This window comes from Danio rerio, chromosome 2 (genome assembly GCF_052040795.2).
Source record: "Danio rerio strain M-AB ecotype USA chromosome 2, GRCz13ab, whole genome shotgun sequence".
Classification (NCBI taxonomy): Eukaryota; Metazoa; Chordata; class Actinopteri; order Cypriniformes; family Danionidae; genus Danio; species Danio rerio.
This window is the reverse complement of record NC_141022.1, coordinates 33094345-33118485: the sequence shown is the minus strand read 5'-3', so window position 1 is coordinate 33118485 and position 24141 is coordinate 33094345. Positions and strand designations below refer to the sequence as shown.

The 24141-nt window shown below is 34.1% G+C and overlaps 1 protein-coding gene across 19 annotated transcripts in view; it reads left to right on the top strand.

Annotated features, from left to right (window-relative positions):
- The window catches only part of si:dkey-188g12.1, a 75019-nt gene that overhangs the window by 8214 nt on the left and 42664 nt on the right, over positions 1-24141 (top strand). For 15 of the 19 annotated variants that reach the window (XR_015478566.1, XR_015478561.1, XR_015478569.1 and 12 more), the window contains exons 7-13: positions 2031-2089; positions 2168-2233; positions 13191-13256; positions 20044-20103; positions 20177-20256; positions 22187-22252; positions 22343-22430. Coding sequence is in view for 6 of the 19 variants with exons in the window: in XM_087240965.1 (XP_087097091.1) it covers positions 2031-2089; positions 2168-2233; positions 13191-13256; positions 20044-20103; positions 20177-20256; positions 22187-22252; positions 22343-22430 (485 nt within the window). In the remaining 13 variants the exon portion in view is untranslated. Of the gene's footprint in view, positions 1-2030; positions 2090-2167; positions 2683-12495; positions 12696-13190; positions 13257-20008; positions 20104-20176; positions 20257-22186; positions 22431-24141 lie in introns of those variants that run through there. The other 4 variants (XR_015478571.1, XR_015478570.1, XM_087240959.1 and 1 more) reach the window with 3 other exon arrangements.

The window sequence follows — 24141 nt, the reverse complement described above, 5'->3', positions numbered from 1 at the left end:
TGGATAATTTATTAGGTTCTGTTTAAAAGAGGGCCATGAACTACTTTTTTATTTTTTATTTGACATTTTGTTAAGATTTTGGTAACAATTTAGTTAAATTACCAATTCCCTCTTTTACCTGGGGTATTACCTGCCTATTATTAGGATGTTGGCTGTTTATTAGTACTTATAAAGCAGGGGTTCTTAATGTCTATACTAAAAAGTCCAAATCTAAATTTTTATTAAGGTCAAAAGTCAAAGTCAACAATTTATATTACATAACTTGTTTTTAATAAACACCCATGACATGCATCTCAACACTATTTTTTTAAAATAAAGTGGCATTTGCATTCATAACACGTTAAATACAATGCAAATGAAGCAAAACCATTAATCTAAGTGCATTTTTGTACAAAACACAACAAAAAGTAGGTACAATAGTATTTGGATGCAGCCATAATAATGCAAGCTGAGATTACATCTCAGAGATGCAATGTCAGACACAATGCACTCTCTGGAACTACTGACGTCACTGAGGAGTAGTGTTAGTTGTGGGCATTAAAAAGCATTGCATGCAGGCATTAGGAATATAGAATAAGATCATACTTTATAATATAAAGTTTTAGCCTGTTTTAGCCTGTTAGCTGTCCTGTTTTATCTTCATTAGAACACACAGTACAACGTAGCATGGTGAAATGTAGACATTGAAGTAAATGCCCACTGATATTATTGGGTAACTCTTTTAATTTTTGTAGGTCTTTTCACCTGCAAAAAAAACAACTTTCTTGATAGGTTGCTGCTGAGATTTAGGTTAAAAAAGCTTAAATATTGAATACATATTCAATTAGGTGTACTAACAAACAATGCAATAGTGACCACATAATAAAATATATTACTTAAACGGACACAGCATAGTTGGCACAGCATTTTCCAGCAAACAAAAATTAATCCACACTTTCTTAATGTTAGCATCAGGAAAGATGACAATGCAAAAACTTACCAATGGACAACATATTGTTGTAGTTGGTTTCTGAGTAGTTCTTGTGTTTGTCATGCAGAACTAAACAAAAAATGTCATTGGTCAAGCCACACTATAATGCAATAAAGTGACACTTTTCACAACTCATTTTGGCAGTCTGATTTTATACTAACAAGTTCGTTTTGAGCTCTGAGTACTGGATGTTTTTAATAGTAGAGTGACCTCTCCCATGTCAAAAGATCAAGGGAATTTTGCCTTCTCTGTTCATGGTCCCTTTAGAAATGTTTCCAGTGGGTTTTGAACCAAAACCAAACATTAGTCACGAATGCTTGTTTTGGAAATATAGACTTATTCCCTTATCTGTGTTGGTGTGTGAGGTAGTTCGCATTCGGAGCGCAATGTTTGAGGACACTTGTCAGACCATAGCTATCATCTCACACTCTGTGGGAGCCTGAGAGGAGAAAGCAAACATAAGACAGGTGTATTCTCAAGGGTCAGGCCTTTATCTCTCATAGTGTTTGATGTTCATTCATTGCATATGTAACTTTGGTAACCATCTGACTATTTTACGCCACTGTTTTTGGTGATTATGCATGAACACATCTATTTTTGAAATGCATTTTATTGGTACAAAAACTCCTTTTATGTATCTCCATTCAGAATGCGAAGAACCATCTGCTAAAACGTTTTCGCATTGGCTGTGACTAAAGATAAGACTGAACAGTTCTTAAGTCTCTATGGAAATAAAAGCACTTGGGCATTAACACACACTTGGCCCTTGAACTTATTGGTTTGTGTTTGGTCAGTGCATGTGAGTGAACGTGTCAACAGCAGTGCTCCAGGTCAGAAGCTTGTCAGGGCCTGGAGCTCGAGCAGGTCATGCAGGCCAGGACTGGACTTCAGTCCACTGACCCAAGCTGCAAAAGATGAACAAAGACAATTGGATGACCTGTCGTTTTGCTCCTGATGTCAGTCTTTGTGCCTTTTTTAAATATTGTGAGAAGTTGGGGGAGTAAATATTGCACTGGTTCATCTTTTCAAAACAAATGTTCTCTCTTTCTTTTGTTCATAGCTCTGGATTTGAAACAGCTCAAACTAGAGGCAGATGACAGCAAAAAGGCACTTCAAAAGGTATTATACACAAAGCCCAAAGCATCCTAATTAATGTATTGTTTTTGTTTTATTTATAGCAATTTTCATTTATTTCAGATGACAGGTCAACATGAGCAATTAAAAATGGAGTTAAAAGTTGAAAAAGAAAGCTGCATAGAAAAGGTGAGATTTCATATTGTTAAACGGGTATTCTGGATTGACTACAAGTTAGACTTAATCGTTTATTGGTGGTGCTTATATTGTAATACATTAGTTATTGTCTTCAAAAATGTTATTAAAATGGGGAAAAACTAAATGTTAAGATGCTTTCTCGTTAGTACCTTGTAGTCAAACAACATTCACGTTAACAAATTTACTCTGCACTGGAAAAGGCTTTCATTCATCAAATTAAGAAAAAAAATAAGGTAATTGTTCACATCTAAATTTTATCACTTGACTGAATGAAAATTTTAAAATTTGCCTTAAACAATATTTTCTATCTCCATGAGAATTTTTTTATAACCTGGTACAAAGCATATTTGTCTTGTTGAAGAAAGTCAATTGATTTAAGTTTTCTTTTTGTTCTAAACTAGAAGGTATAGCTTTCATCAAAACAACAATTTTCATAAAATGTTCATTTATTCATTCATTCATTTTCTTGTCGGCTTAGTCCCTTTATTAATAAGGGGTCCCCACAGCGGAATGAGCCGCTATGGATACCCTTCCAGCCGCAACCCATCTCTGGGAAACATCCACACTAGGGCTGCACGATATTGGAAAAAATTGACATTGCGATATTTTTTTCCCCTGCGATATATATTGCGATATTTTTTATATATATATATATATATATATATATATATATATATATATATATATATATATATATATATATATATATATATATAATTAAAACTAGGGCTGTGACGGTCACCATGACAACCGCGTCACCGCGGTGGTCATTGCCACCTCGGTTGTCCATTGCCACCGGCCGTAGTACGTGAAGTCACGCACTTTAAAACACAAATTACTGTTATGCTGCCAAGTATTACATATCTGTTAGAATATAACATTAGGCGCGATTCAGCAAGTTCAAGTTCAACCATGAATCTTGTTAGAAAACAAACTCTTACATCTGGGAACATTTTGGATTCGTGCCGACCGAGAAAGGTGAACGAATCAATTTGGATTAAGCTTTTTGTATGGGGGTTTTAAGTAAAGTGTGTTTTAATATTCACTGCTGAGTGCTGAGAGTCCAAACACTGAGGAGCAAATCCATCGATACGCAGATCCACGGGTCCCGAACCATGCAAGCTAGTGGCGATTGACGGTGAGGGAAAAAAAGCCATGTAGGCTTTAATCAACTCCTGTCTTCTAAACGCAGAAACCCAGCTCAGCCAGGCATGGCAGAGGCATTTGCAAAAATGGCCAGATACAAAAGAGAAAGTGATAAATGGAAGACATTGACGAGAAATTGAGCATAGGCTATTTGGTAACTACTTAAGAACGCGCCGCTCCGCAGAGTAGAGAAACCTGCGTTGCGGGCGGCGGAACAGAAGGAGAAGCCCTCTCTCGCATGGTTGTGAAAAAGTAGCCTGTCTGTGCATTATCGCTACAAGCACACCGTCTGACAGTGTATTGCTGGAAACATTATAACTCCATTCTTCACTTAAACCGGACAAAGTCAACATGTTAGTTTTTCTGGCAAATAATTTAAAATATGACTACAAAAGGTGGAGAGAAACTACGCTGTTTTTTTAAACATCTGACTTATATTGTTACTAGGTTAATATTTTCTTTTTACTTATAATTATTAATATTTATATTATTATTACACTGATTAGTAAAGTGCCATTTAGACTATTTGTTAAGTTCTTAAAAATGTAACGTTTAATTGTTATTATTATACAGTTTCAAGCAGTTAAAGTAATTTAATATTTAACTACAATATTTATAAACAGTTTTGTGTTGTTTTATTAACGAAAGTTCAAAAATAAACATGTACGTTTATACGGATGTTTTATTTATTAATATTAAATTCGGTTATTCCTTAATATTTACATAAAAGGTAAATTAACTTAAGTAGGCTACATTATTTGTTGATGTACGAGATCGAGAAACATGTTTGCCAGTAAATAATGTTCCCACCACTTAAAAAACAAAACAAATGAATAACTTGCGAAAAGGATGCAATAAAAAATGCAAGCGCTTAATCATTCTTCACAATCGGATTCGTACGTGCAATAAGCCGAGGCTATATTGCGCCGACAAGAACAAGCCCTAAAACTAAGTCTAGAGAGAGAATTAATACTAGTTAATATTAATGATTATAAACACGAACTGCGTTGTATGATAAACGCCTCACAATGATGTCGTGATCTTTGCTGAAGAACTGATATGTTATCGCCGTCTCCCCAGCCAGGTTTTCATCTGCTTTTTTCCCCTTCTTCTGGATACAAACAATAAAGTTTCAGCGCCAGACCAGTGGTTTAAATTATATTTTACTCTCCTGATTTCTTTTCTTTTCATTAAAAAATAATTAAATGTTTAAAGTTTTGTATTGCATAGCCTATATATTTTTAAAGATTATCATTCAGCCTACCTGCAGCGCATGAGGTTGTGTGCTGGGCAAATCCCCTTTACTCATGCTACCCATTTCATTTATGACACTGTAAACTTGACTTGGCAGGCTGATCATCTTTAAACTCAAAAGGTGTTTTTAACTTGAGACTGCATGCTTCTGCATAATGTGATGTTTCTTATTACAACTGTTAGCGGTGTCAAAATGAAAGCAAACATTAAAAAGGGTTTTGTTTAATCAATTGTATAGTTTAGTTTTAATAATAGCTAATGTATATAATAAATTATAATATCGATTATTGTGTAGACTACAGTGTTCAACAAAACAATTTTATTAGGTTTTCTAATAGACCAAATCCCTAACTGAAAAACTAATATGAAAATGACAGGCAGTTGCGTCTTTGCTAAAATTAATTTAACGACAAATTTATTTTGCTTTTTTCCCCTTTAGAGATCAAAAGAGCTGTATTTAAAGAATTATTTCACTAAAACATGAATTGAATGCCCAGTTCTTTCCCGTGTGAGTTTAGTGCGCCTCCGCCGCGTCTGCGTTTTTAAGGTTACAGGTGCACCCTGACCTGACGCGGGACCAGATCTCTGTATTGCTTTAATTTCTCAATTTTCATAACTGCATTGCATTTTCATATGGTAAAATATCAAAATTTATGCTCTGAAAGTAGTAGGAATGACGGGAGTGTTAGTAATTAATAACAGAAAGAACATTCACTTTTGAGTGAACTTCTGTCACGTGTTATTTTAGTATGATAAAATAAACAAAAATAGTAATGCAGAAAAGTATTTTTCGCTCTGCCAAGCCTTCTCTGTTGCTGTATAGAGAAGCAGCCTGCTCAGTCTCCTTACCCCGGCCCCACCGACTCCTGAACGTCTCACTCACTAACTCACTCACTCACGCGGGCATGCAGTGCGGTCTCATGAGGAAACGCAGCTTTTTGATATAATGTTTTTCTTGTTCCGAAATACAAATAATTTATCAAGTATTGTTTGACATAAGTATTCGTAAAAACACTCTATTCCTGCTTTTCCGAATACCGTATTCCGGTTCGGCTCCACCCATAATATATATATAATTTTTTTTTTTTTTTTTTTGCATCGCACCCTCCTGCGATGTGACTATCGCGGATGCGCACATCGCGATTTCGATGCTGAAACGATATATCGTGCAGCCCTAATCCACACACACACCTGTACATTGAGGACAATTTAGCCTACCCAATTCACCTGTACCGCTTGTCTTTGGACTGTGGGGGAAACCGGAGCACCCGGAGGAAACCCACGCGAAGGCAGGGAGAACATGCAAACTCCACACAGAAACGCCAACTGAGCCGAGGTTCGAACCAGCTACCCAGTGACCTTCTTGCTGTGAGGCGACAGCACTACCTACTGCGCCACTGCCTCACCCAAAATGTTCATTTATTTAATTAAAAAAATTAGGGTAATGGTTTAGCATTTAAATTTGTTTACTTGAGCCAATGAAAAGTAAATAATTTGCCTTAAACAATATATTTTTAAAGCATATTATAATACTTGCTGTACCTAGGTGGCTTTAATCACAGAGGCCAACTCAAACATAAACTCACAAATTTTATTACAAAAAAAAAAAAGTATTTTAACTAATATAACACATAGGACCCAATCATATACTTGGCACAAAAAAGCGCAAAATGCGATTTGTTGCTATTTTCAAACCAACGCAACCCTAATTTTCCCGTTTTGCACCATGTTGTTTAAATAGTAAATTCATTTGTTATCCATGTGTTAGGTGCACTGTTGGTGCATTGCTATTTTGAGGGACTAAAATGAACTGCGTAATTGACCAGTTGAAAACTGGTCTGAAGTTTAGCACAGAGTGCGTTAGTTGTGCGCCTAAATGCTTACACATTTCTTAATACACAAAGGATGTACAGCAATACACACATATCTTTACAAATAAAAAATAATTCAAGGATTAAAAATTGCAAAAATGTATATTTTCTACATAAATAAAAAAACACTGCTATCATGCCTTCTTCAACTCGGGGAACTTTTTTAGTTTATTCATGACAATTTGCTTTTTGTGTGATGTTATTATTATTAGCAGTAGTATTTATTATATGCATATTTATATTTGTTTTAATAAAAAGAAAATTTAAATTTGTTCAACTGTTGGGTTTTGGATATGTATGCATCACCATATGGAGCATAAGAATAGGACGTGTGTTTGGAAATAACCCAGTTTTTTGACCACACTTCGTTATGATTGTTTATTTTTTCATTTGCTGGAAATTAGAACTGAATTTAAAAATAGTTTGAAACAAATCTTTGAGCTTAACAAGTGAAATTAAATATGTTGGTTAATTGATGTCTTCAGTGGAGTACGTACGACACTGTTTTCTTATCCACAAAAGTAAAGGAGTAAAGTAGTGTAAAAGTAAACAAAAGAGAAAGTAAAGAGGCTGAATGGAGGAGGCTCGTTCTTTATCCTCCCTGCAGATGGTTTGTTTAACTGTTTTCTTGCTAGTGAAGCATTATGTTTTTCCCCTTAAAAGTCCACCATGTATGTAGCAAATGCACCATGGTGTGATGGAACTGACTCTTAAAGGGAATGTGAGAAGAGACTCTGATTGATTCATTAAGAGAATAAGCACTACCCTGTTAGATCTTGCTTCGCAGCAAAAACCATATTTTTCCGTCCTTAAAATAGCAAAAGTGGATTCAGACACGCCCTTAAATCTTTTGTGTCATGCACTTTAGACTTTGCGCCTAGATCGTTAAAATAAAGCCCATAAACCAACTCTAAACCTTTTTTCCATGATGCACCTGGCTATAGTTATGTGGGCTAGGTCAGTGCTGTATGAGTAACCTTAAAACTTTACATTGGTCAAAACAAATATTTTTAGTTGAGCTCTTAATCAAAAACATTTATATTTAACTATGTTTTGAACTTAAACTATATTACTTGAATAATAAAACAAATATTAAACTGAAATGAAAGATCATTTTTAATTGGATGAAGTACTGCTTGATTTTTTTTTTCAGTGTGGAAACCTAATTTACTAAACTTTTCTGTGTACTTATTTATAATTATGCAACTTTTTGATAAGCAAGGCTTGTTGTGAAATAGGGTGAAACAAAAGTGATTGTGACTTTATCTAGAAGTTTTTAATTCTGAATTTAAATGTTGCAATAGTTTGAACTTAAAAATGTAATTGCAATATATACAGTATGAAATATGTGACCCTAAATCAGCCATATACAGTATGTCATATGTCAGTTGTATAAAATCATTCCACTGATGTGGGTTTGTTAGAATATGTACAATATTGGCAGATAAACAACTAATTTTGTAAATTTGGATTCTGAGGGTTAAAAAAAATCTAAATACTAAGAAACCTTGCATTTCATATATCTAATTAAGCTCCAAGCAATACATATTAATGTGCTTAAAATACATTTTGATATGTTTATGGTGGGAATTGTCTTCATGGAACATGATCTTGACTTAATTTTGAACCATACAATGTATTTTTGATTGTATACCCATTTAGCATAAGACTGGGTTAAAAAATGTCAGACATTTACTTAAAATTATATACTTTTTCCTTGAAATGTTTGGTGAACTGTATATATACACTCACCGGCCACTTTATTACCAGTCATGTAATATCGTGTTTTACTCGAACCAGTCTGGTCATTCTCCTCTGACCTCTGGCATCAACAAGACATTTGCGCGCACAGAACTGCTGCTCACTGGATATTTTCTCTTTTTCAGACCATTCTCTGTAAACCATAAAAATGGTTGAGGAAGAAAATCCTTGTAGATCAGCGGTTTCTGAAATGCTCAGATCAGCCCATCTGGCATCAACAACCATGCCACGTTCAAAGTCACTTAAATCACTTTTCTTCCCCATTCTGATGCTCAGTTTGAACTGCAGCAGATCGTCTTGACCATGTCTACATGCCTAAATGCATTAAGTTGCTGCATTAGCTGATTAGAAATTTGCGTTAGCGAGCAGTTAGACAGTTGTACCTAATAAAGTGACTGGTGAGTGTATACATACAAATATTGAAATTCTGACCTTTTTCCCATACATTTGGATCTACATCTCACAGTTTTATCTCTTTATTTCACAATTCTAAGTACATTAAATGGCAATGAGCAGTTCTTAGAAAAAAAACAAAACACAACAAATGTTAGAATTGCGAAAAAGCATTTAGAAGTGTAAGATAAAGTCATTATTTTCTTGTTTATTTCATGTTGTAAAAACTAATTGTCATTGTTTAGTATGTTTTATCAGGAAAATGAATGTTTTTTTAAATAATAAACTTCACATTTCTCATTTTAAGTCACTTCCATTACATTCTGATTTTCCTGTTTCTCCCAGGAAATAATCCTCCTAACCAGAAATGGTTACTGTGTGACATCTAAGATAAGTAGGGCAGCATATGTCAAGTTTACAGCCCAGACAATGTTGTCCCTCATAATTTTGCATGTTTTACTTGTGCATTAGAGAGAAGCATGCCAGCGGAGCAAATTACCATGAATTAAATACTATGCAGCAACTGGTGCATGAGGGAGAGCTAAATCAGTTTATGATATGTGATCAAGCACAGCTGAGCATATCGAGCTGACATCGTCGCATGTTGATATTGGTAAAACATTTGGCGAATGGACGTGGCGCAGCGTTTTTGACATCTATTGATATAGTATTGTTTATTTAGGGTTTTATCTTTTGTGCAGTAAAGATGAAGTGTGTGTGAAGTAGCACTGCGTGGTGTTAAGATTGGGGCCATGCCAGAGCTTTTTTATTAGTGCATTACAGTAAGAAACCATGTGATCAGAAAGCTTTTGTTGTGCATTTTGAATACGCTCTAAGTTGGACTGTTGCCTTGTATTCATCGGTTCTAAAGTTAAACGTTAGGTTTTTTTACTATTAAAGCTTTGCAAACAATTACAAATACCTTCAAAATGCACAATTCTTCATTTTAAACACTGACCGAATATGCAAGATTGGCCTAGGATCGTTTTACACAGGGTTTGCGGTTGATTGCAAGGAACAATATGCACCAAGTTCGTCCACACAATGGCTGGAATTAAAATATGAACACAGAGGACGACGTAAAAGGAGTGTGAAAGACTCTATGGTACTCAGCCATTCAATTCGGCCACACAGAATCTAGAAGGTTAAAAGTCTCCCTCTGGCCTTGCAGGGTTGCTGGGAGACAAACAGCAAGGGTCCTGTCAGAGCTGGCATAATTTACCCTGCAATCAAATGCTCATATTAGCACAGCTCTTCAGCGGAGTTAAGGAGAAAACATATGGATATTTATTGTTTTCACTTGTTTCTTTCTTCATTTAGTTTGTTGATTAATTGATCTTACTTGGGTGAAAGTTATGCAGCTGAGCAAATGCACATAATAAAAACTAATACAAGGGATAAAAGCTATTACCATTTAAAATTACTTTAAAATGTACAACAGTTGCTCAGTGATCCTATATTAATAAAGCATTTGTATATGTTGCAGTTATTTCATCTAATTGATGTCAAACTAATCAGATTTAAATTGATCTAAGAAATTACACAAATAAAATTTTACTTGTAAATTTAGAAATTAGTCATTTGAATTTTTATAGTTTATTCATAAGTATGTCATTATATAACGGCTGTGTTTTTTCTTTATAATGTCCATTGGAATTAGCATAGCCTGTCATACACATATTTACAGTCTGTTTACTAGGATTAAGATGCAGTTTGGTTACAAATATTACATAACATCATTTGTATTGTTTTGCAAAAGAAAAAATAACATGAAGGACATAAAAGTGAGTACAGGATGAGAAAATGTTTTATTTTGTTGTTGGTTATTGCTTTATTTGTTATGAAAAAGGAAATTATTTTAATCAAATGAAATGTCTTACATTAATGTCTTACAATGAAATAGTTGTATGTGTTAAAACAATACCATATCAACCTTGTGTTTAATTTTTTTCATATATATATATATATATATATATATATATATATATATATATATATATATATATATATATATATATATATATATATATAGTAAAATATTATTTAGTAAAATATTATTTACTGTCATTATTTACTGTCAAAGATCAAATAAATCAGTTATTAGAAATGAGTTATACAAAGCTATTATGTTTAGAAATGTGTTAAAAATCTTCTCTACGTTAAACAGAAATTGGGGAAAAAAACGGGGCAAAAAACATATAGAACATATAGCAAAAAAAGTATATATATATATATATATATATATATATATATATATATATATATATATATATATATATATATATATATATATATATATATATATACTTTTTTGCTATATGTTTTACTATAGGCTATTCTTATATGTACATTTTTTGTTTTACTTTTTTCATGTTTCTTTTCCTTCTTTTTACCTTTTAATTTTTTTTGCTTTTTTTTTTAAATAAATACCTCATAAAATAGAGGCGTATTACTTTCAGATCAATAATGTTCTTCCTGCTCTTTACATAATACAGAGTGGACACAAAACATAGGATTGAACCAGGAAAGAGACTAATGGAGCAGGTGGTGGCCCAACACACTCTATGTAGAATCCCTGGTTAAAACCGCTAATGAAGACCTCCTTAAAGTTGTTTGAGCCACCAGGAGAAAGGGATTATCCATATTTAGTGTAGCAGTTTAGATTGGCCTCTTTTCAGTCTTGCACCCTTTGTTGAGCGGCCCCTTTGTGCTGTGACTGACAAACTCAATGTTAAGGTCTAGCCTGTTGGCTATGCATAAAAATGTAAAGTGAAAAAATGACGTTCTGAAAAAAAAAGACATTTTTCTCTACTTTATTTTGGTGACTTTGATCAATGGAGCAGAAAATCTGTTTTCATAGCCAGAGGGCTGTAAGAAAGACCTATAATAAGAGGCTGAAGCCCAGGCCAAAGTGGAGTGTGAAGCTCAGCTGGGTGTAAGCTTTGCCTCTGTGAAAAGATGCCCAAAAGAGTGGCCTGTCAACCACACAACCACACTTGTCAACTGCACTATACTCTGACCACTTCTGAAGTTTTAACCTGGGTGTAAATACCCCTCAAACCTCTACGAACATATTGACAACAGAATAATTATATATGTACTGCCAAAAATGTTGGGACATTTGTATCTAATCTACAACTAATGACATCCTAATTTTAATCCACAGGGTTTAATATGGAGTTAACCCACCCTTTACAGCTTTAACAGCTTCAGCTCTCCTGGGAAGGATTTTCACAATGTTTTGTAATGTGTTTATTGGATTTTTTCACTGTTCTTCTATAAGTGCATTTGTGAGGTGGTGTTCAGTTGGGTCGAGGTCGGGATTCTGTGCAGGCCAGTCAAATTTCCCCACACCAAACTCACTCATCATGTCTTTATGGACTGCCTTGTGCACTGATGCAAAGTCATGGGCCATCCCCAAAATTTTCCCACATATTTGGGAGCATACAATTGTCCAAAATAATTTGGTATTGGGCGACACGGTGGCTCAGTGGGTAGCACTGTTGCCTCACAGCAAGATGGCCACTGGTGCAAGCCCCGGCTGAGTCCATTGGCATTTCTCTGTGGAAGTTGCATGTTTTCCCAATGTTTGCGTGGGTTTCCTCCGGGTCCTCCTGTTTCTCCACAGTCCAAAGACATGTGCTATGGGTGAATTAGAAAAAAATTAATTGTCTGTAGTGTATGTGTGTAAATGCAAGAGTGTATGGGTGTTTCCCAGTGCTGGGTTGCGGCTGGAAAGGCATCTGCTCCATAAAAAACATATGCTGGATAAGTCGGCGGTTCATTCTGCTGGGGTGACCCCTGATTTATAAAGACTAAGCTGAAAAGAAAATGAAGAATAAGTGTTTAATTTGGTATGCTGAAGCATTAAGAGTTCCTTACACTGTAGCTAAGGGGCCAGTACCAGCCCATGAAAAAACAATCTTACACCATAATGCCCCTCTATAAACTTAACACTTGGCATAATGCCAGTAGGCTTATATAGTTTTTTTTCTGGCAACCACCAATACTTAGTCATTGGATTGGCATAAAGAAAAGTATGATTTGTCACTCCAGAGAAAACGTTTTCACTTCTCTAGAGTCCAATTGCGGCATGCGTTTGACACTCTGTGCTTGGTGATGTAAGGCTTGGATACAGATTCTCAACCATGAATGGCCACTGCAGAAATGGCCACTTCTGTCCACTATGAGCCTCAGCATGCCCTGACCCCAATCTGTGATGTTACATAGCCACTTGCTTCTGCTTTGTTATAATACCACTAACAGATGATCGTAAAATATTTGGTACTAAGAAAATTACATTACTAAATTGACTTTAATCAATGCACTGGAGCTTCTAACGGCAACCCATTCCGTCAGTGATTCACTCCACAAATAAATATGTCTACATTAATATATGATTTAAAGGTATAATTGAAATATAAAGGGTTGCCTCCTAAAATGTCAGAACCTTTCAATAGTTGCATCATGTCACACACTTTCGGCATTTGTTTGTAATGTAATTTGTTCAATTTTCTTTGCAGATAAAACAGCTAAAGGAGGAAATGGAGAAAGAGATAGTACACATTGAAGCAGCACACATGAAGGAGGTGAGTACGAGCACATGCTCAGATACGGCACAGACTCGACGCGAGTCCTGTCTGTCTCAGGATGTTTGTAGGTCTTGAACTCTTGACCAGAGAATGGTCCCTCCATTATCGCAGACATCAGTGTCCTAAAGCAAAGATGGAGGGTAAGGTGCACACGCAGTGTCTAAGTTGTATCGATTTCAGCCATGAGTCTGATTAAAGATTAACCTGTGCCAACCCTGAAATGCTGTTGATGGCTTTGAGTGATGGATGGCAGCTACTTTTCTCTTGTTTAAGTGCAGACCTTTTTTATTGAAACATTTCAAATGAAAAATGTGTATCACATATGTGGACTAACTTAAGAAATGTATTGTCTTGTACATTACCCTTGAAAGAAATGATTACTTTAAATGACTGTTCAAAGTAATGATTAGAATGATAATGATGACAATAAATATTAAATATAAAATTGTTCTAAATATAAATAATAATAAAACTGTAATTATGTAGTTTTATATTAATGTAATATTATACTATAATGTAGTTTCACTTTTAAAATGTTTTTTTTCCAGCTGGTTAATGATAGGAATAAGTCAGTCAGAAACCATCCTGCTTTAAATAGTATTTTTAAGTATTTAAAGCAACAGGTGACAGAACTGCAGTGGTGCATGCAGAGCATTATTGTGAAGCATGGACACTAACAGATTTATTGTATAAGGCACCAGTTGAATCTGTTAGCATTTTTGTTTTTCACTTGAGCTTTTTCAGTCCATGAAACATGATTGAGGGCAATTTGAACATAATGAGTTTATCCAGTCTATTACAAGGCAAAGTATCACCAAGTAATGCAAAACTGTTATTTTTAGAGTCAGAAAAGCAAGTTGAACACGTCATTTATTTTATAGATCAAGCATATTTAGTTTCGGCATAAAATACTATAGTACTTTCTATATGTCTTCTGAATTTTGTACTGAAGGTTTTTAAAGTGTTTCATAGGGTGGGCAGTGACACTTTGCATTCAAAAAGATGATTATTAATAATTAAATAATTTAAATAAAGAAATGTAATAATTTAGTCTACTATCGTGTGTTAATGATATTAATAGATTCTTTAGGTTGTATCAAGAACACTGTTGCCAGTTTTGCTGTAAATGGCCAAACTTCTTCAGTGTCTGCCATTTTGATTTTTTCTTTGGAAACTAAGTGAGGCAGTGGCGCAGTAGGTAGTGCTGTCGCCTTACAGCGAGAAGGTCGTTGGGTCGCTGGTTCGAACCTCGGCTCAGTTGGCGTTTCTGTGTGGAGTTTGCATGTTCTCCCTGCCTCTGGGTGCTCCGGTTTTCCCCACAGTCCAAAGACATGTGGTACAGGTGAATTGGGTTGGCTAAATTGTCCGTAGTGTATGAGTGTGTGTGTGAATGTGTGTGTGGATGTTTTCCAGGGATCGGTTGCGGATGGAAGGGCATCCACTGCGTAAAAACTTGCTGGATAAGTTGGCGGTTCATTCCGCTGTGGCGACCCCGGATTAATAAAGGGACTAAGCCGACAAGAAAATGGATGAAACTAACTTTTAGATTTGTGAAATTTTCACCAAATCCAGTCATAAAACTGAGTTGATAAAATGTAATAATTTTTATGATTTTAATTAACTGGACATGCTTTTTGATTACAGAAAGATAATCTAACTGCAAACAAATGGGGAAAAAGCACACTCAAATAATAAAAGATAAAAAGAGTTAAAAGAATTAAAAAGAAAAACTGATTTTGAGAAAGCTCAAGTTTTTGAAACTGTGTCAGTCCAGTTTTCAGAGTTGAAGTTGTTTAGTTTATGTCAGTTTAGTTCAAATTGCATTGCTAAAAGTCCAAACAGATGACAGGGAAAGTAATTCATAAAGTTACTTTAAATTAATTTAAAGCTCTTAAAAAAAGGCTCACATTTTTCACATTATATGTAGAAGCATGACTGATTTCAGCACTGATAACATTAGGAACTGACCACCAAGTTAGAAAGATTCCTGAAACAATAGTGTGGCTGACCCTTTATAAGAATGGCCATAGCATCATGGCTTTTTGCAAACCCTTTTAACTGGACTTATTCATGGCTTGTTAAAGCTCTTTTGGGGGGTAGTTGGATGCGGACGATGACTCTGTCAACAAGTGTACCGTATAGAGGTGGTGGAGGAGGCGTCCGGTCTGAATCCTGGCCTCAGAGGCTGGAATGTGGCATGCAGCTGACACAACACACTGACAGGCTGGAGTGGGTGATGGGGTACAGATGAATAGAAGAGGACAATAAGCCCGGTTTAAAGTCCACTTCATAAAGGGCACTCTTACAATGAGCTTGGACACTGTAGTGGCTAGTTATTATGGAAATGTGGAACTCTTATCTGTATTTTTTTTTTTATAATGCTCAAGCCTCAGTGTTAACTGGCACGTGTCTGGCCCTGTATAGACAGTGACTCAGACATAGATAAAATGCGCAAACAGTTTGATTTATGTAGCTTCGCAAACAATAATTGATAACGTCTCACTCAAATATAAAAGTCAGGATACTACTTTTATTCAGTGAGGAATATTATATGTTTAAAATTTAGGTATGTACTACTGGTCAAAAGTATGGGGTCAGTAGGATTTTTAAAAGTTTCAAAATAAGCTTCTCTGCTCACCAATGCTGCATTCATTGCACGATAAAATACCTGTTCAAAAGTAGTTTATCATTTAACTTCTAATTCTAGGCATTTTAAAGATAAATTTTCAGCTTCATTACTCATGAGTCACAGGATCCTTTAGAAATCACTCTAATGTTCATTATTATTATTATTATTATTATTATTATTATTATTAATTATAACAGTAATAAAAGCAATAATGACAGGAGTAATAATTTCATTTGAAACTCCATACAATAAAAAAGAAGTTATTTAAAATTGTAATACATATTTAACAGTTCAACAAATTTTTTACATTTAAGAAATGCCGCCTTAATGAACAGAATAATTGTCTTTAAAAAAAAACACGAAAATAAGACTGACCCCAAATTTTTGACTGGTAGTGTTACTTTTTGAGTTAAAATAACTTAATGAAAATCACAGTAAATTCCATCCATACATATATTTTCAGCTTTATAATTGAACATGACATATATTAATTTTGTAACATGTCGAAACTTTGTATTCAGGTTTTAATCCTAAATTTGGGAAAAGTCATAAAAATAAATGTAAATAAATTAATGAAAAAAAATGAAAATGCACTCACTGTTTACTCACTATCAAGGTTTCAAACCTTTAACAGTTTCTTTCTTCTGTTGCACACAAAAGCAGCTTTCTTTGTCTTTTGTGTTTAAACATACATACAAATATACATGCTTGAAACAAGTGACGGGTGAGTAAATTATGATATAATTTTTATTTTTGTGTGAGCTTACGATTCAAGTAATATTTCTGTCAACTCAAAAAACAAAATAAAGCGCTACAAAAATAATCCAACTCTCAAAGAATCCACAAATAAATTACAAAAATGCACAAAATTACAACTATTTTCTAACATTGTTAATGTTAAAACATGATTGATGAGACTTAAAATTAGCATATCAAAATGATTCTGGAGGATCATGTGACACTAAACAGATTGCTAAAAAATCTGCTTTGCCATCCCAGGAATAAATTGCATTTGAAAATGTATTAAAGTTGGAAATGCTTTATAATGATATTTCAGAATATTACACTTACTGCATTTTGATCATAAATGCAAATGTAAAAAATTTTAAAAATCTTGACCAACTTCAGCATTTTGAGAAAAAAAAAAATCTGTTTGTTCATAATGTGCTTTTCTCAGACCCAAATCGCTTACAAAACAGTAAAAACAACAAAGCACAATAAAACAATAAAGAAATAGTGAGAATAAAAAAGATATTACAAATTAAAAACAGTTCTAAAAAGATGAGTTTTAAGTAGCTTCTTAAACCAGTCCAGGGAACCAGCATTCCTAAATTTGTGGGAAGAGCATTCCATAGTTTGAGTGCATGGTAAGAGAATGGCCTACCTGCCATGTTGCTGAGTTATACCTGTATATATGCAATGTACCAAAACTTCCAAAACTGTAAATTTGTGTCAGACAGTAAGTGAAAGTGTAACACACCTTCATAATTGTCTGTTCTCAGTGTAAAGCACCACACTAAGACTTACTCAACTCACCATCATCCTGTCACAAATCAACACCTACTCCTTTTTTTTGCACACAATGGCTTTTTGAACAAACCGGCAAGGAAACTTTCTTTCTCCCATTCTTTTTTTTCTTTGGTCATGATGAAAGAAAAAGGGTGGACTGACATCCTCTCTGTGTTGGGTTAGACTAACAACACACTCGGCACCCACTCTTACTAACAGAGACTTAAAAAGGGACTCCCACGTTCTGTTAGGCCTTTTTGGGGGAACACGGGTGGAAAAGTGGATGTCCGAGCTGACCTGAGGTGACCTGACCTTCACACTGCTCTGAACGTACGCACTCAATCAGCCAACATGACATTCCTCAAAGCTGTGTCAGGCCTTGATTGGACATGCCGCACAAAGTGGACATTTGGTGGTAAAATGACCCTTTGTGAGCCACCGATTGATATAATGACTCTCAGAATATGGCCCTCCATTTAAATCTCCATTGGGAAAAAAAACAGATAAAGCTTCAAAGCCATTGCTTTTCTTCTCAACTGAGGTGGACACGCACATGAAACGTGGTGCTGGATTTAATGGGTAGTTTTCCCCAAAATGAACATTCCGTCAACATTTATACTCTTTATCCTGCTTTAAAAGAGCCATCCTGTGTGAAGCGTGAAATCATGTTTTTTTTAGAACTTTAAAATGTACACAAAATCGGGTCCATTGAATGTCTAAAAAGTTACATTTTGGAATTGATGATTTTGTGAAGATTCATCTGCTCTGAATTGAATATTCTTGGTGACACTTTACAAAAAGGTTCCTTGTTAATAAACACACAGTGTTGTGTTTTTATTTATGATTGTGTTTATTTATGTAGCACTGTGGTCCTGTGAGGCCAACATTTCATTTCACTTTGTTCACACATGTAGCAAAATGACTATAAAGTCTTGACTTGACAATGTATTCACTGACATAAACAAACTATGAACATTAGATTTATTAAACTTTTATTCATCTTTGTTAACGCTAGTTGATGAAAATACATTTATTGTTAGTTTTTGTTTACTCGCAGTACATTCATTTTAACAAGCACAACTTTAGATTTTATTAATTCAATCATTTTCCTTTGGCTTAGTTTCTATTTCTGCCACAGTGGAAGGAACCACCTACTATTCCAGAATTTGTTTAACGCAGCGATTCCCTTATAGCGTAATCCAGTATTGGGAAACACCATACACAAATTTTCACACATTCACACACACTGTTGTACACTACTGACAATTTTCATTCAGTTATTTTCCTTCGGCCTAGTCCCTTTATTCATCTGGGTTCCCCACAGTGGAATGAACTGTCAACTTATCCAGCATATGTTTTACATAGCAGATGCCCTTTCAGCTGCAACCCAGTACTGGTACACTCAAACACTACTGCCAATTTAGTTTATTCTTCTCACATGTCTTTGGATTGTGGAGGAAAACGGAGCATGAACATGGGGAGAACATTCAAACTCCACACAGAAATGCCAACTAGCTCAGCCGGGACTCAAACCAACGGCTTTCTTGCTGTGAGGCGACAGTGCTTACCACTGAGTCATTGTGCCGTCCCATTAGATTTTAGTAATACATCAATAAATGCTGATTTTTGAATATAAATCCTGCACAAGTATTGCTTATTCTTAGTTTATGTTAGTAAATAAATTAGCTAACATTAATAAACAAAGCCTTATCGTAAAGCGTGACCACATTCATTGACAAAAAGTTGTTTAGAATTAAAAAATATTATGAAACTATAAAAGAAAAAAGGTAAACCTTTACAATAAGGTTCATTAGTTAATGCATTTACTAACATGAACTAATCATGAACAACACTTGTACAGCATTTATTAATCATAATTGAACATTTACTAATGCATTATTAACATTCAAGTCCATGCTTGTTAACATTAGTTAATGCACCATGAGTTAACATGAACTGACAATGAACTACTGTATTTTCATTAACTAATGTTTATTAGCATGAATATATACTGTAATAAATGTATTGTTCAATGTTTGTTCATGTTAATAAATGCATTACTTAACATTAACTAATGAACTTTATTGTAAAGTGTGACCAGAAAAAAATATATAATTGTAAAAACAGAAAACACTGACACATTTCTCAAAATATATTGTTTGTGCATGTTTCATGGAAGGGTACTTGTTATCAATCGAAGGCGGTTAGAGATTATGCCACCTCTATGTTTACATTGACATTGTTAGATTCTGTTGGGATAAATTTAATTTCATTGATGATCCTAAACATGTTGTTTACATCCATCCTTCTGATCTAATGGAGATGAAGAGTAAATTAATTTTATACCTGTTTATTATACCTCTACTTATAGCTGTATTCGTCCATCAGTAAAAATGCAAACCTTCCCTCTAATAAAATAAAGCATCTAGGCATGAATGTCCAAAACTAGGACAAGTGGAACAACCTTGTCCTGCACAACGGAGACGTTCAGTTTGAGTTTTTAATCTGATTTAGTGTACATGTCATATTATACAAAGCAAAAGGTTTAAAGCACATTTTATTTGTACTCCTGACATACAAATACTACAGTAAAGCATCATTATAATTTTAGGATGTGTTTGTGGGATGTGTTTCTCTTCTTATAAGAAAGCTGCCACTGAAAAGAAGCTTGAGAAGCTGAAGAAGGCGGAACTTACAACCATGGAGGTAGTCTTCAATTTGCTAAAATAAAATCGTACATCTATGAATAAACTTGAAGGAATTTCTGTTTTTCTTTCAGCTTGTTGGGGATACAGAGCTGGCTCTTAAAATAAGAGAATTTAAAAAGGCTGAATCATTGCAGAAAAAGGAGATTGAAAGGTATTTAAAAAAACTTAAAGGAAAAAATTAAGACACTGCAGGTGAATAGGGTAAAAATATATAGCTATCATCATACTTCACAAGTCAATTGATTGCATTAAGAGTTGCAAATATATATTGTAACTATGAACAAGTATTACAAATACAATGTATGATATGTGCTTGCATTTCTAGTACAAAAAAAAAAGAAAATTGTCAGCTTCAAAATTCTTGATACATTTTTAGTACAGTCAAAGGATCAACAGAGGACATTTTGGGTACCTGTTTTGATCACTCACTTTTACTAGAATAAAATTATGTATTTAATAAGGTAGATTGTGTGTGAATATATTCTTCAGTTTATATTTTATTCTTTTTATAATAATACTATTTTACTAATGATTTGTTGTTGTTGTTATTTTTTCAATTAAATTTAAACCTGTTTTAATATTTCTTTTTAAAATAAGTTTAATTATTGTTTTTTCTATTTCTTATATTTATTTTGTGATTATTGTATGATTCTTTTAATCCCATTGTTGATTTAAAGTACTTTGAATTATCATTGTGTATGAAATGTGCTAAATAAATAAACTTACCAGGAAATTTTCAGTATTCACATTTAAATAAAACTTTAACGTTTGGTGTATTTAAGTGCTGCTGGAGTGAATATTAAAGGGCACCTACTTTATCCCTTTTTGAGATCTAAGATAAGTCTTTTGTGTTTCCAAAATGTGTCTGTAAAGTTTCAGCTCAAAACACCCATTAGATTATTTAATATACCTTTCAGAAGTTTGGAACTTTCTGCTCTGAACACAATGTAGCGGTTTTTGTTGCCTGTGCCTTTACTGCTAGCTCTCCCCACCCACGGTTCCCACATGCCCACATGTCAGAGTGTGCCTTAATCTGTACCTCAGCTGCCTCAGATAAACAGCACAGTGACAGACATGAAGGAAGCAGATCTCGTGTAACCTTTGTGAGAAATACTACAGTAAGAACTTTACCAATGATTTTTTGATGTATTTGTTGTGGAGTTAATTTAAGCCCTTTCGATGAGTCACACACAATGTCGTTACAAAGTTCACGCACACACACAGACACAAAGACACACACACACAGCACGTGCGTTTAACTTTGCACTGCAAATGTGACAGGATACAGATTAATATCCACTACTGTATGGATATCTCTTATGTTAATTTACAAAATAAACCTGATTTAACGTCCACAAACTGGTATTAAAGTGCCCTTTTTAAAACTTCACTGACACGCGGCTGTGGTGATGGTAAAATCGCTATAATTCATTACAAACATGCACTGTTATAAAAATGTTTTAAACTTGTAAAACTCATTCTTGATCACATTTGTTGCTGATTGATGATCACAGAGAGCTGAACAGATCTTTTAATCCTGGTTGCTTTGTGCACGTCCTGTCTTGTTGATGTGATTGCACACGCTACTAAGGAGGCATGTTAATATGCAGCTGTCGATCAATTCGATGGGCAGGGAAACCGCACTCCTACGTTATGTTGAGGTGGGCCTTAAACCGGGGCGGAATTGCATCCTATTTACTATTTTAATGTCAGGAATTTTTTAAAAAGAGACTTACTGTGTTTCTATCACCTTAATATGACTGTAGACACATTATACCTACACACAGTTCTGTCCAAACAGCTTCCAAAAATGATTTTCATCATAGATGTCCATTGTAATTAGAATCTACAGGCATAAAAAAAAAAAAAATCAAATGTGACAAAAAAAAAAGTGTGTTTTGTATGTTTTCTTTACATTAGAATAGAACAAAACACCTTATTAAAAGCCAAAAGGCATAGGATATGGACAGGTGCATTAAAAAACAAAACATTTCTCTGCAGTGTCTTGCTGTAAAACAGAATAATCCCTCAGTACATGTGTGTTTCACTTCTTCATTCTAATTGTTTCTTTATTTTATCAGGCTCAATAAGCAGTTGTGCATGTCCAATCAGGTGTGGGAGAAGAAATTTGAGATTTTAACACAAAAGTACTGTATACAACACACACTTTTATTGCTCCAAATGTTTCATTATATGCTCAAAGAAGTCTTCTATCTTGATTTTTTTTCTTCTTCAAGTTTTCATGCCATCAAGGACGAGATGTTTTTAAGGCAGACACTGCAGCGTCAGGAAGCCATTCTGCACAATGCTTCAGTCAGCTTAATGGTCAGTGGCACCTCCAACAACGCTTCAGTTTTGTTCACTTTTAATATACACTGTCTGCCATGATATTTACACCAGACATGTTGTTTTCATCATCAAAGCCACTCTAAAAGGGTGGACAGGAGCTTTAATCATGTAACCCTTAATGAAATGTGCACCTGTGCCCTGTCCCACACACACACATACAGCACATATACAGTAGAGTTTATACAGCACAGACTTTAACAGGTGCACGCCCATTAAACCCCTCATCTCTGGCCTCAATTGCTGAAGGCTAATGAATATGCATAAGTTTTGTTTTTGTTTTGCTCTGCACCCCACACCCCCTTTTAGAAGACTCGGTTCACCTCGTTGAGGCCTGTCTGTGCTGGATGCCATTTATTGCACAGAATACAAAGATGACAATGTCTTAATGTGCACACTTTTTGAAATTCTGGTCACACTTTATTTTAATGTGCAGTTTACGCTATTAACAAACCATTAACTAAGGCCGTTAACCTAATAAAATATGATTTAGCTGTTTATTAATTGTTAGTAAGGTAGTAGCTGGGTTCAGGGATGTAGAATTCTTTGAGTACTAAAAATGTTAATGTCTTAATAATAAGCAGGTAATAAGCTGGTAGTTAATATTGTGAATTGTGACTACCTAAAGTGTTACTGAAATTCTTTGTTATTTTTGTAGTATGTAGATTTCTGTTTAAAAGGTCAGTAAGACTTTTTATTGCTTTTGAAAGTAGTTTCATCTAATTTACCGAGGCTTTATTTAATCACAATTGCTGTAAAAATACAGTTTTCATATATTTAAATTGTAGTTGAATCATGTGATGTCAAGCCAAATTTTCAGCACTCATTATTTCAGTGCATTGATGTTATGTAATCCTAACAGGGTTTCTGTGGGATCTGAATAAGTCTTAAAATGTCTTAAATCCCAAAATCTAAATTTTAGGCCTTAAAAAGTCTTAAATGTAATTAAATATTTTGTTGTTGGTCATCTAATTTTTTTTAAACAAGTCTTAATTTTCCTTTGTTGTTAATGTATAGCTAACTAATCTGGCCAAAACTTTTAAACGTTTTATAACTTTTAAAGTATTTGTTCATTTTTTTAATTTAAAAGAAAGTTTATGTGGGAAAAAACGTGTATGGATACAAGTAGAGCTCGCTTGTTTTTACACAATATTTAAAATATTTTGCTAAGAAATATCTAAAATATATATTTACTATTATTATTAATTTATTATTGTATTATGAAATGTATTACATTGAACTTTTTTTGATAGGGCAAATAATCTTTTTCATCTGGGCCATTTAAAAAGTTCCTTAGTCTTTAGCCTTTTATGAGTCTAAAATTTCATTAATAATGGTTTTAAATATGTCTTAAAAGGTCTTAAATTTAACTTGGTGAAACCTGCAGAAACCCTGCTTACTCAAAACATTCTAATATGCTGATTTGATAATTCTTGTTGAAAATTATATTTTTTTTTAGACAAAAAAAAACTTATAGTGTGAACTCTGTTTTTTATTTTATTTTTTTACAGTTATTATTACATTAGTTTCCTGTATCTATGCTAACTTAAAAAATACATAAAACTTAATTTGTATTAAAGGTTTATTGCCATTGGTCTTTAAAGGTTGATTATTGAAGAACAGCTGATGATCAGAGCCAATTAAATCATGTAAATCAAAAGAGGATTAAAAAACAAGGATGTAAAAGTAC